This window comes from Microcaecilia unicolor, chromosome 8, assembly GCF_901765095.1.
Source record: "Microcaecilia unicolor chromosome 8, aMicUni1.1, whole genome shotgun sequence".
NCBI classification, from domain to species: domain Eukaryota; kingdom Metazoa; phylum Chordata; class Amphibia; order Gymnophiona; family Siphonopidae; genus Microcaecilia; species Microcaecilia unicolor.
Genome location: NC_044038.1, coordinates 66,794,232 through 66,808,422, shown reverse-complemented (window position 1 = coordinate 66,808,422; position 14,191 = coordinate 66,794,232). Strand labels below are relative to the sequence as shown.

The window sequence follows — 14,191 nt, the reverse complement described above, 5'->3', positions numbered from 1 at the left end:
TGTTTTTGCAAAGTTTTAATAGGGATGGTGACATAGTACTTTACTGGGTTTGATTGGCACAGAAGGTTGAACCTGATGAAAATTTCTCTCTTTTTAGAATAAGAAAGTATGAAACCATGCTGCTTTATAACCCTCATGGCTTTGTTCTTTCAGTGGGAAAACAAGCATGCTCTCAAAGCGAAATGCAAAGAAGATGGATTTGGGTAAAAGTGAAAGTGCCAGCCATGAAACACCTGTGCCTCCTGATGAGTCAGAGCGTAACCAGAAAATCCTACAGTGGATTATGGAGGGAGAAAAAGAGATCAGCAGGCATAAGAAAACTAGCCATGGGTAAGGGACATGCACAGTGCTGAAATCTTCTGGAGCCTGACAGACTCAGCCTGATCACTGACTTGGTGATTGCTAGTAGGATGCATTGGTTGGGAATAACTGGAATTCACAGGCACAGCATTATTAAATGATTCTTTGTCACTGTGTGTTTTGTCCGTTCCCTTTTCTGTCCCTGAATCTTCTCAAGGCAGGAACATAACCAACTTTCATGCCAGCTATTTGGAAGCAAAAGATTTGAGATGTTGCAGATGGGGACAAGAAATTCAAAGTCACATTTTAACAGCCATTCTTGTAGTAAAATATTGTATTGATTAAAATCAGATGGTCCTGATATGTCAGGAAAGCTGGTCCCTCCAAGTTTCTGTGGGGTTTGTGCTCTGTTCAGTGACCAAAGCATGTGTGAGCTGGCATCTGACACTTCAAAGCCAGCCTGTCTGAAGAAGGCTTCACTGTGTTTGTTGCCTCAAGTATGTCACCAAACACAAGAACAGAGGTCATAATGTGACAAAACTTGAACACAGTTTTGTTTTCATCAGCTAGGTGGGTATTGCAGAGATCATTCTCATTAGATTCACCAGCTGTGCCCATAACCCTGTGATTAACAGGATTGTTTTTATTACATGCTACTGTGTAAATCTTCAAAGTGTGGTACAGTATTTTATTTAAAATATCAATATATAACCAATGTTTAGATACAAATACATGATGTTCTCTGAGGAAAGCAGGCTTACCATTCTCACAAGTGGGTAGACGATCCATGTCGCCCTGGAATCGGTACAGTAACCAGCAAAAGATGTTCGAGAGCCTTCTGGAGAGTGTGCAGCACTCCACCATGCATACACAATGTGCCTTCCCATCTGCAATGCTACTGTTCATCTTCAGTTCTTTTTTTCTCCGCGGGAGAATCAGTGGGGGGTTTTTTTTTTTGTTGCTCCTCACATAAGCTTTCCCTTATTCCCTAGTTTTTTTTCCTCCCGCGTTTGTTTCCTTTCTTTTTTGTAGTGGGTTGTTTTTAGGCCTTCTTGAATGGGTATCTTCATTTTGTGCCTTTCCCTCTTTTTTAGGCACAATCGTGACTTTTGATTTTGCCAAAGCCATTTTCCCTTCCATGTCATCGAAGACTCCCAGTGCCTTCAAGCGTTGCTCCCGGTGCATCCGGACCATCTCAGGTACTGATACACATCATTCTTGGTGTATTCAGTGCCTCGGGTCCGACCATAGCCCGGCAAACTGTGTCCTTTGCTTTCATATGAAGAAAAAGACCCATATTTCCCAAGAGGCTCAACGTGAAAAACTTTTTGGAGCTTGATTTGGTTCTTGTACGTCGGCGGCATCGAGGGAAGCACCAGCATTGGGAGTCAAGGTAGGGATGGCTGCTGCAAGACCCCGAGACACTAGGAGCAGCAAGACATCGAGTGGGTCTCCTGCTATGCAGGCCCCCCGGGGCCGACCTTCGTTGGACCTGACACCAAGGCAACGGTGGATTCAACATCGTCCTGGTCAGCACCGAGGAGTTTGGATGAAGTGCCTCGGGTGAAGGCCAAGAAGCACCAACATTGATCTCCTTCAATGCACCGTGCTTGGAGTTGCAGGATGCTGAAAAGCATCGACACCGGGAGGACCGCTCCCCCTCCATCCAAGAGGTGCTGATGCGTCTTTCTGCCAGCAGCTGAGATCCTGCTCCTGCACCCCAGGCGGTTCGACAACCTGAGCCCCAACCGGCCCCTTGGCCTTTACCGATAGTGGCTCTTGATGAGTGTATCTGGGCATTGCTCCCAGAGCTTTTGGAGGGATTGATGCAGCGATGTGCATCAGCATCGGGGGTACCTGCGCCTGCCATGACTTCTGCTGCAGCCCCACCTGGCTCACATTGTAGCCTCCGATGCCGGCGCTGGTTGCGGCCCCAGTGTCGATTGCCACCCAGGCCGGTACTCCTCCAACGTTGGTGGAGGGAGCTTCACCAGAGTCAAGGCAGGAGCTGGCTCCATGATGCTGTACTTGAGGGCATGGGTCGATGTCGAGGCGGGCCCGGTCTCGGGCATCCCTGAGGGAAGTGCTGTCCAGTACCGAGGAGGAGCGCTCATGGGAGTCAGAGGAGGATCCCAGGTACTTTTCTTCCGATGAGTCCTATGGGATCCTTTCTGAGCCTTCCCCTCCACTTGAGAGGAGACTGTCTCCGCCAGAGAGCTCCACCTCTTTTGTGCGGGAAATAGTTGAGGCCATTCCATTCCCTGTAGAAGAGGAGGATTAGCCCAGGGCCAAGATGCTGGACTACACCTCTCCACCAAGGAAGGCAGTGACGTCTCCTGTCCATGAGGTACTCAAGGCAGTCCTTGTCAGGAACTGGGCGTCCTCTCTGTCTGTCCTGTGGTCCCCAAGAAGATTGATACCCAATATCGAATCCACGGGGAACCTGGGTTGATGAGGTCTTAGTTACCCCACGACTCCATGGGGGTGGATGCCTCTCTCAAAAAAAGCCAGGAGTACTAGGGACTATGCCTTTGCTCCCCCAGGCAGTGAAGCTAGAACCCTGGACTCTTTTGGGTGGAAGATGTATCAGGCCACTATGCTCATTGCCTGTATTCAATCTTACCAGCTCTTCACAAGCGTTAACTTGCAGAACTCGCTGAGGCAGCTTTCTGACTTGGTCGATGCACTTCCTCTTGAGCAGGCTAAGCCTTTTCGCCAGTTGGTCAAGCAACAGAAGGCATGTTGCAAGTTCTTGGCCAGGGGCAATTATGACACTTTTGACGTGGCATCCAGAATCTCTGCCCAAAGTATAGCAATGTGCAGACTCTCATGGCTGCGTGTTTCTGACCTGGACCATTTGGTCCTGCAGAGGATGGCGGATGCCCCTTGCCAATGGGATAATCTTTTCGGAGCGAAGGTCAAAAAGCACACTGAGGCTATGTCTTCTGCAGCTACCTCCTCATCCAGGAGGTATTTTGGTAGGTTGCAGAGTGCCATCTATTCCTGTTCTAAACATAGGTACACCCCTGTGGCTCGCCAGCCTGCTCAGGCTCAACCCCAGCACGCTCGTTCTCATCAACAGCGTGCGCCCAAGGCCCCTGCTACTCCCCAGCAAAAGCAGGGGATGAGCTTTTGACTGGCTCTAGCAGAGCATAGCTGCTGTCAAAGTGTCTGTGCCAGATAACTTGCCGGTTGGGTGCCCTCTCATAACTACTACTATTTAGCATTTCTATAGCGCTACAAGGCGTACGCAGCGCTGCACAAACATAGAAGAAAGACAGTCCCTGCTCAAAGAGCTTACAATCTAATAGACAAAAAATAAAGTAAGCAAATAAAATCAATTAATATGTACGGGAAGGAAGAGAGGAGGGTAGGTGGAGGCGAGTGGTTACGAGTCAAAAGCAATGTTAAAGAGGTGGGCTTTCAGTCTAGATTTAAAGGTGGCCAAGGATGAGGCAAGATGTAGGGGCTCAGGAAGTTTATTCCAGGCGTAGGGTGCAGCGAGACAGAAGGCACGAAGTCTGGAGTTGGCAGTAGTGGAGAAGGGAACAGATAAGAAGGATTTATCCATGGAGCGGAGTGCACGGGAAGGGGTGTAGGGAAGGATGAGTTTGGAGAGATACTGGGGAGCAGCAGAGTGAGTACATTTATAGGTTAGTAGAAGAAGTTTGAACAGGATGCGAAAACGGATAGGGAGCCAGTGAAGCGACTTGAGGAGAGGGGTAGTATGAGTAAAGCGACCCTGGCGGAAGACGAGACGGGCAGCAGAGTTTTGAACCGATTGGAGAGGGGAGAGGTGACTAAGTGGGAGGCCAGCAAGATGCAGATTGCAGTAGTCTAAACGAGAGGTGACAAGGGTGTGGATGAGGGTTTTGGTAGAGTGCTTGGAAAGAAAGGGTCGGATTTTACGGATGTTGTAAAGAAAGAAACGACAGGTCTTGGCAATCTGCTGGATATGAGCAGAGAAGGAGAGAGAAGAGTCAAAGATGACCCCAAGGTTTGATAACCTCCAGCTGGTGGGTTCTTCAAATAGTCCGTCTCAGATATACCCTCAGTTTGCTTTCCAATCCTCCAAATTGCCCACCGAGAGCTCATTCTTTCAGCTCTCATCACAAGCATGTACTTGCAGAGGAACTCTCCACCCTTCCTTCTAAAGACCCATGCGGTCAAACCCATTCCACCAGGGGAGGAAGGTCAGGGATTCTATTCCAGGTACTTCATTGTACAGAAAAAGACAGGGGGCATGCATCCCATCTTAGACCTAAGGGCCCTGAAAAAAATTCCTCGTCCGTGAAAAGTTCAGGATGGTTTCCCTGGGCACCCTTTTCCCCAAGATTCAGGAAAACGATTGGCTATGCTCTCTGGACTTAAAGGATGCTTTCACTCACAACCCGATACTTCCAGCTCACAGGAAGTAGCTTCGATTTCGGCTGGGAATACATCACTTTCAGTACCACGTGTTGCCTTTTGGCGTCGCATCAGCTCCCAGGGTTTTTACAAAATGTCTAGCGGTAGTTGTATCATAACTACTCAGACTAGGCGTTCATGTGTTCCCTTATCTCGACGATTGGCTGGTGAAAAGCACCTCAGAGTGCAGTGCTCGGGAGTCAATGTGAAGGATTATTCAGGTGCTGGAACTACTAGGGTTCGTGATAAACTACCCCATCTCCATCCTGTTCAACAATTGGAGTTCATAGGAGCCCTGCTGGATACAAAGAATGTCTGAGCCTACCTCCCGGAGATTCGTGCGGACAGCCTTCTTTTCCTCGTGTCCAAGGTTTGGACATCACAGCAGGTTACATCTCGGCAGATGCTGAGATTGTTGGGCCACATGGCTTCCACAGTATATGTTACACGTATGGCATGTCTTCACATGAGATCTGCTCATCTGAGTGTCCCCGGATCTTGTATGCTCTTTTCAATGGTGGACAATTCGATCCAATCTGACCTTGGAACTTTCATTCTAAATTCCTCAGCCACAAAAAGTGCTGACGACGTATGTATCTCTCCTGGGGTGGAGGGCTCACGTAGAGGGGCTTCACACTCAAGGAGTGTGGTCCCTTCAGGAAACAAATCTTCAGATCAATCTCCTGGAGCTCTGAGCAATCTGGAACGCTCTGAAGGCTTTCAGAGATCAGCTGTCTCATCAAATTATTCTAATTCAAACAATCGGGTTTCAATGTAGTACACCAACAAGCAGGGGGACACTGTCAGGAAGCCGTCCAGATGTGGATTTGGGCACACCATCACGGCATGTTTCTTCAGGCCACTTATCTGGCAGGTATAAACAACGGCCTGGCCGACAGACTGAGCAGGATAATGGAATTTCATGAGTGGTCTCTAAACGTGGGCGTAGCCTACAAGATCTTCCGAGCATGGGGCATCCCCTTGGTGGATCTTTTTGGCACATGGCTCAACCACAAGGACCCTCAGTTCTGTTCCAGGCTTCAGGCCCATGACAGATTAGTGTCAGAAGCCTTCCTTCTTCATTGGGGGACAGGTCTTCTGTATGCGTATCCTCCCATACTTCTAGTGGGGAACATTTTGTTGAAACTCAAGCAAGACCACAGAACTATGATTCTGATTGCACCCTACTGGCCGCATCAGATTTGGTTCCCTCTTTTTCTGGAATTTTCCTCCAAAGAACCATAGAGATTGGAGTGTTTTCCGACCCTCATCACACAGAACGAGGGATCGCTTCTACATCCCAACCTCCAGTCTGTGGCTCTCGTGGCCTGGATGTTGAGAGCCTAGAATTCAACTCCTTGGGACTTTTGGAGGGTGTCTCCCGAGACTTGCTGGCTTCCAGGAAAGATTCTACTAAGAGTGTTACTCTTTTAAATGGAGGAGATTTGCTGTCTGGTGTGACAGCCGGGCCATAGATCCCCTTTTATGTCCTACACAGACCCTGCTTGAATACCTTCTACACTTATCAGAGTCTCGTCTTTACCAACTCTGTATGGGTTCACCTTAGTGCAATTAGTGCTTATTATCAGCTCATAGAGGGGGTAAGCCCATCTCTGGGCAGCCTCTAGTTGTTCGCTTCATGAGAGGTTTGCTTTTGTCAAAGCTTCCTGTCAGACCTCCACTAGTGTCATGGGATCTCAACGTCGTTCTCACCCAGCTGATGAAAGCTCCTTTTGAGCCACTGAATTCCTGCCATCTGAAGTACTTGACCTGGAAGGTCGTGTTCTTGGTTGCTGTTAACTTCAGCTCACAGGGTCAGTGAGCTTCAAGCCTTAGTAGTGGATGCATCCCCATCCTCACGCCCACCCTGATGAAAGCAGCTTGCACACCTTGGAGTGCAAGAGAGCGTTGTCCTTTTACATGGAGTGGATGAAGCCCTTTAGACAGTCTGCCCAATTGTTTGTTTCTTTTGATCCCAACAGAAGGGGATTCGCCATCAGTAAACGCACCATTTCCAGTTGGCTGGCAGATTGCATTTCCTTCACTTATGCCCAAGCTAGGCTTACTTTGGGGAGGGGTCATGTCACGGCTCATAATGTTAGAGCCATGGCTGCGTCAGTGGCCCACTTGAAGTCAGCCTCCATTGAAGAGATTTGCAAGGCTGCGATTTGGTCTTCAGTCCACATATTCATATCTCATTACTGCCTTGAGCAGGTTACCCAGTGTAACAGTCGGTTTGGGCAGTCAGTGTTGCAGAATCTGTTTGGGGTCTAGAATCCAACTCCACCATCCTAGGCATGTTTTGTTCTGTTCCAGGCTACACCCTCATCTACATGTATATAGTTTCAGGTTAATCTGTGTTACGTCCTCATCGTTGCGAGGCCCAATTGACCACTGTTTGTTGTGTTGGGTGAGCCTGGATGCTAGGGATTCCCCACTTGTGAGAATGGTAAGCCTGCTTGTCCTCGGAGAAAACAAAGATACTTACCTTTAGCAGGTTTTTTCTGAAGACAGCAGGCTTCACGTTCTCGCAGTCCCGCCCACCTCCCCTTGGAGTTGTCTTTTTGTTCATTTTTGATTTCTTAATTACGCTGTTGGATTTAACTGTGGGCGGGAAGGCACGTCGCGCATGCGCAGTGGAGTGCTGCACGCGCTCCAGAAGGCTCTCGAAAATCTTTTGCTGGTTATTGTACCGATTCCTGGGTGATGCGGCTCACCTACCCACTTGTGAGAATGATCAGCCTGCTGTCCTTGGAGAATACCTGCTACAGGTAAGTATTTTCGCTTTACTGGTACTCTGCTGTATTAACAGTTGTGTGTTCCCTTCCAGCTGTGCATCAGCCTGGAAAGAAACCTTTTTTTTCTTCTGGTGGAGCTGTCTTTCTGTGTTTGATATTCCTTTGTCTTATCCTTCATAGGTCCTCAGGTACTAAGAAGCAGGTTGTACATGATGCACCCAGACCTCTGTCCATTGAGCGACCTGGTGCTGTACACCCTTGGGTTAGTGCCCAGCTTCGTAATACAGCACAGCCATCCCATCCCTTCATTCAAGACCCTACAATGCCACCTAACCCAGCACCCAACCCTCTCACCCAGTTGGAAGAGGCTCGCCGGCGCTTGGAGGAGGAGGAGAAGAAAGCTGCAAAACTACCACCCAAACAGAGGTAACTTGCAAGAGGAGAGAAGGCAGAGCTTCCTTAGCAGAAACTTATAGCCATCAGGGAACACTGAAGGGAAGAGGGCAAGAGAGAGCTGCTTTATAAGTACGAGCCACCAGGTAAGACCAGGAGTGGAGGAAGGGGGAGAAATTCCTTATCAGTAACCAAGCCACCAGGAGGGGGGGGGGGGAGCCTTCCTTATAACTAATACAGAGTTAACAGAGAGGACTGGAAGGAAAGGAGGAAGAGCTGCTTCATCAGTATTGCAGTCCTCCTGTGACAGTGAGGGAGAGCATCCTCATCAGTAACACAGCGCTGTCAGCTATAGTTGTCTAGGGTGGTCCCGGAGTCCACTTCACAGAGGCAGTCCTTATGTCAGGATTGCAGGAGGTCAAAATTATTGTTGGATTAATATGAAATCAGTTTGACCTCCTGCAATCCTGACAAGCGCCACTAGGGAAGAATTGAGGGACAAGAGGAAGAGGTTCATTATTAGTGACACATAGGGTTAGAATGCAAATTGTTTATTAAGGTTTTTGGTTTATTAGGTACTTATACCACCTATTCTGGTGAGCAGGTAGAAGCGGTATCTAAAACTAACAAATTTAAAAAGAGAGAAAAGAATGCCAATTTAAAAACTAGATCAAAAACATTCATACAAAAGATACAATGAGGTAATATGTGATTTTATCACCCCACCACAAAATACAACTCCAGTCCTGCTGGCCAAAAGCCTGAACAAAAAAATATGTTTTAAGTAATACCTTTAAATTTGGGGATGATTGTTTGCAACGGATGTACGGTGGAAGATAATTTCAGAGTTTTGGAGCTTAAAAAAAAAGCTGAATGTTTCAGAGTTTCAAACTGAGGAAATTGGGAGTTGGGAGGACCAACTGGTGGGAATCAAAAGATTTCAAGGATTGGAAAGAGGTATAAGGGATAGTTAGTAGGGCCACAGTTCAACTAAAATGTTTAACCACACGATTACAAATTTTAATCTTGTGATTAAAAAAGACGGGAAGCTGTGAGCCACTAGTTGTGGGAAGTGGGAACTTGGAAGGAATTTTAGAGGACTGTGGGGAGGACTGGGTGGGAAGACAGATGCAGTCAGTCACCCACCTGTGTGAACTGCATCTGTCTCCCCCCTCCCCAGACTGTCACAGATGAGGCATGCAGCACACAGTCTGGGGAGGGGCTGGGGGGAGACAGATGCAGTCAGTCACACAGGCTGTGTGTGACGGCATCTGTCTTCCACCCCAGCCCTCCTTCTCAGACAGTGGGCTGTATGCCTGGTCTGTGACTGCGGGGGGGGGGGGGGGGGGGGGGGGGGGGAGAAAGGACAGGAGGGAAGAGATGTAGTCACACAGGCTGCAAGTGACTGCATCTCTTCCCTTCTGTCCTTCCCACCCCCCCAACAGTCTGGGGGGGAGGGGGACCTGGACCAGCAGAACCTTGTGATGGGGGGGGGGGGGTAGAAGAGTACTAGGACTGCTGGACCACATGGGGGGGGGGGACCGGGACTACTGGACCTCAGGGGAGGAGAAGAGAACCAAGATCACTTACCAGTGGTAGGAGGGTGGACCACCAGAAGCAGTGACAGCAGGCCGGGTAGTGATGGGCAGGCAGCAAGCGGCAAGGGCAGACCAGGCAGCAGAAGGGTCTCAGAGACTGGAAGTGTGGTGCACTGATATCCACCTGGCTGCCCAATAGCAGCCTCCTCATTGGCTGTGCAGCTGAGAGCCAATAAGGTGATCCTGCTAGACAGCCAATTGGGGTTCAGGGGAAGGGATGTAGAACGTAATGGCATCCAGTGCAGGAGAGGAAAAAGAGGAAAAGGGTAAGGCACCGGAGATTGATTCATTTTATTAACCGTGATTAAAATTTTAAATTGGGATTAATAAATGCACATTTTGCAGAGTTAATTGCTATTAACATGCAGCCATAATAGTTAGAGATAATCTTTGTGTGTGAAACAGTATTTTAAAGGAAATATGGGAAGCCAATGCAGACGATGAGAGTGGTAATGTGATCAAGCTTACAAGCTTTGCAAGAAGCCTGGCAGCAGAGTTGTGCACGTTTTGAAGATGTTTGAGGTGATGCCCCGTGATACCTGCGTAGGTGGTATTGCAGTAGTCCAGATGAGAAATTAAGAAAGCATGGATCAAGATTTGGAGCATAGACAAGTCAAGAAAACTGTGTGAGGCTCGAAGTTTACTCAAGGTGAAGAAACCAGTTTTTAAAACATTAGAAATTTGCTGTCGAAAAGACAGTTGAAAATCAGTGATAACCCCTAGATAGCAAAAGGAGGCCACAGTGGGAATAGGGAGGCCAAACAGAACAGGGATTAAGTTAGGTTGGGACAGATGACCAGATATTCAGCTAGTAGCGGTCTTGGCAGGGTTCAGAGCCAGCTTGTGAAAAGCTAGCCAAGCAGCAAGAGCAGTGGGTGCTTTTTGTAGCCTTTGAGAATAGCCCCAATGTATTGATAAGTTGGTCAAACTTATACTGGTTTGGGAGCTTATTTCTTCAAGACCAAATACAGCATATACATGTTTGTTCCATTTGAGCAATTAGTAATGGAGTGATTTTGTCTCATATTTTAGATACCAATGTAGAATTACATATATATATGGAATCTGGTGTTATGCAGGCTTGTTTTTGACAGGTTGAACTGGTTGCCAGCTTTTCTTTTTTCTAGTGTCCTATATTTTGTCCATAAGACCCAATGAATTTGTTTCTTTTTTGTTCCAGGTTTAAGCCACAGAAGAAGGCACCAGTCAACAGTGCATCACTGTCTTGTGAAAACATTGTGGTAGCTTATTACTTCTGCGGGGAGCCCATCCCTTACAGAACGCTAGTTAAGGGGCGAGTAGTCACATTAGGGCAGTTTAAAGAGCTGCTGACCAAGAAAGGCAATTACAGGTAAGATATAGGTGTGAAAATCGGACTAGACATTTAAATATGTCATGTACTTATGAAGCATTTTCTCTCTTCTCTCAGGAAAACATCTTTGGATGCATTTTGTATGAAAGTTGCTGTCTCTGCTTCTGTAAGGAGCTTCACTGTATTATTCTCTTTTCACAGTTTCTGGCTTCATAAAGCATGCACGTACTTTCACTCTCTAGACAGTTAAACCAGCAGCAGACCATCCGTAAAGAAGACTGTTTTCCTGAATTTCAACTGTTTATTGCAATATAAATAGAACAAGTATTTGCAGCATGAAGTTGAAACCAGAGGTCTTCCTGCCCCTGGGCAACAATCTTTGTAATGGATATTCACAGTTGCTGACAATATTGTAGATTATTATTTTATTATTATTTATTGCATTTGTAGCCCACATTTTCCCACCTATTTGCGGGCTCAGTGTGGCTTGTGGAATGTTTGTAGAATGAGTTGATGTATTGCAGAAAATAGTGCTTGAAAAATGAAGATACTTAAGGGTTGGATAAAAGAAAGTTTGTTGGGCTTAAAAAGGAAGCTTGTGAATAGGGTTGCAAGTGGGGTTGCTTGTTTTGTTGTACTTAGTTGGTCTTTCACCCAGAAAGTTGCTGTTCTTGCTTTCTTTGGGTGTGTCAAGTGAGAAGCCAGGATTGTTTTTCCTCATTCCCTTGATCATACTCTATGCCATATGATGAACACTGGCTTCCAGTTCCTTACAGGATCCTCTTCAAGATTCTTATACTCACTCATCAAATATGATCTCTTGATTGCCCATCTTTTTTGGCTGTCCATCTTACTCCTTATTCTACTAACTAAAGGGGTTCTTCGGTCATCACAACAATATCTTCTATCCATTCCTTCTTTTTGACAGGTGTATCTAGATACTAACAGGACTTCATGCTTCAGTGTGGTGGCACCAACCCGCTGGAATAATGTGCCCTTCTACCTCAAGACAGAAACCTCTTTTGCTAAATTCAGATCTCAATTAAAGGTGTATTATTTTTCTCTTGCTTTTCCCACATATGTTTAAGATTATTATTTTCATCTGTCCTTTCATCTGCTTACTGCTCTCTTCTTATTTCAGCTCATCCAGTGATGATGGTTTTTTTCCTCTCCACCGCCTCTCCTATTTGTTAATTATATCTTCCTTCCCTTTTTCCCCTTTTTGTGGCTAGTTAGTTTCTCTGTTCTACTGATTTTCGGACTTTTTTGTCCACCATTCCCTTATTTTTATTTATCATGTCAAACCACTTAGGTTTTCATTATGTTTGCAGTATATCAAATAAAGTGAGCATGAACATTTCTCACTTAGATCATATGGGAGCTTCTCTGTGCTTTTCAGTTGTATGTAGAACAGTTTGTGGTGGTTTCTGTACAGAATTACAGCCAGGTGGAGGCACTGCAGCAGTCCATGCCCTTGTCAAGCACCAACCATAAAGAGAAAGCATGCTGTGTAGGGTCAGTCCTGCCTCACCACAGGAAGATGCAGCCTGTACAATTACAAAGGCAAGATCCGGACAGAACTTATACAGTAGAGCACCTACCCAAAATGCATTTGTTTGAAAACTCCCATTATCCAGAAAAACCCCATTATCCAAAATTATTTTATCAGACCACTCCCATTTTCTAAAACAATCCACTATCTGGAATAGCCTGATCCCAGCCATTCCAGGTAATTGTTTTTGTATTAAGAGACACGTGTTCATAACCTGGGAACTGGGATTCCTCTGTGGGAACTAAGATTTCCAAACTGGCTTTGAAAACACAATGTTCAAGAGATGGAGCAAAAGAGCATTGCGCACATTTCACATCGGCAATATGGGTCTTATCTTGTACCCTCCTTCCAAAATCTGAGATAAATTTATGTTCCACTAGAAAGATTTCTTTGCTTGTCCTTAGGGGTGTTTCTGTGTACATGTTCTGTTTAGAATCAATGTTAAACTCTTAAGGAATGATTTGATGAAACTTTTTTGCACGTCACTAGAAAACAACTTGTGCTGTTTATTCCTACAAACATTTAAGAAAATGCCAGACACCATGCATTAATCTTTCATTACGCTAAATGTCTGCTTTAAAAGAATTGTTAAAATATCAGAGTGTAGGTATTCAAGTGATTCAGTTTTTGAATGACTGGAGAGTCTACATTTGTAGCAGCTGGGCTCATAAGTCCATAATGTTGGTATTAACTACCAATATAAACTGCATGACTAGGGCAGGTACTTTCCTTCAGTTTTTGGGTGTGCCCAGTGATGATGAGTGTCTGGACCAAAAAATGCACATATAAGAAAAGCTGATTCACAAGCATGTACGTATCTTGACCCAGGTTTTGTTTTCCTTGAAATATTTCAGTCAGATTACCCAAATTGAGAAATTGTTACTGAGGGAAATACATTTATAATAGCTAAGAAAAGCAATGTTCAGTAGCTGGTTGTTAGACACAGGGCCTACCTTGACTTACTCGATGAAAAGAACTGGTAGTTCATAATTTATCCGTTTGTGAGAGTTCACGGGTTGAATCTTAATATGCATTTGATGTATCTGAGATTAGGCATTGGTTGTAATAATTTTGGGGTTGAAAAATGTATCCTTTGTTGAAAAATTAAAAGTTGCTTTTCAGCACCTCAGCAGATGTGCCTGCAAACTTAGTCCTCTCCCTTCTTTCTGTCTGCAGGTATTACTTCAAGAAGGTAAGCGATGAGTTTGACTGTGGAGTAGTCTTTGAGGAGGTGCGAGACAATGATACCATCTTGCCAGTTTTTGAAGAGAAGATCATTGGAAAAGTAGAAAAAATAGACTAAGCTGGTGGAAACACGAGGAATTTGAAGAAAGGATCTTGGTGAAATAAGACTAAGGAGAGGCAGAGGAGGCGGCTTTGAGGGCAGGAGGCTTGGTGCTGGGTGTGACTGCTGCACCGCTGGTGCTTGCGAGGTTCTCTGATGACAGCAACATGGACAGAGGGACCTCCCAGCAGGCATCCCCATCTCCAGAGTACCTGGAAAGTAGCAGTGTACAATTGTGTTAGATATTGTAATATGATCTTGTTTACTAAAGCTGCATATTTTTGATATATTGTAATAAAAAGTAAAATTATTTTCTGTGTTAATAGTACTATTTTATAAATTTCAAAAACAGAGAAAAATGTAGACGGATAAAGACCAAATGGCCTATCCATGCCATCTACTCTCCCTATCACTCTCCTAGAGATCCTATGTACTTGTCCCAAGCTCTTTTGAATTCAGATACTGATTTTGTCTCCACCACTTCCACTGGGAGGCCATTCCATGAATTCACCACCTTTCTGTGAAGAAGTATTTCCTCAGGTTACTTGTGAGTGTATCCCCTTTCAACTTCATCCTGTGCCCCCTCATTCTAGAACTTCCTTTCAG

The 14,191-nt window shown here is 45.8% G+C and overlaps 1 protein-coding gene across 2 annotated transcripts in view; it reads left to right on the top strand.

Moving 5' to 3' along the window:
- The window catches only part of AXIN1 (axin 1), a 109,466-nt gene extending 95,591 nt beyond the window's left edge, over nt 1-13,875 (top strand). The window contains exons 7-10 of one of the 2 annotated variants that reach the window (XM_030212525.1): nt 154-330; nt 7,626-7,871; nt 10,617-10,787; nt 13,477-13,875. In XM_030212525.1, coding sequence (XP_030068385.1) covers nt 154-330; nt 7,626-7,871; nt 10,617-10,787; nt 13,477-13,603 — 721 coding nt within the window. In that variant the 3' untranslated portion in view covers nt 13,604-13,875. The remainder of the gene's footprint in view (nt 1-153; nt 331-7,625; nt 7,872-10,616; nt 10,788-13,476) is intronic. The other variant, XM_030212526.1, reaches the window with a different exon arrangement.
- The last annotated feature ends 316 nt before the right edge of the window (nt 13,876-14,191 follow it).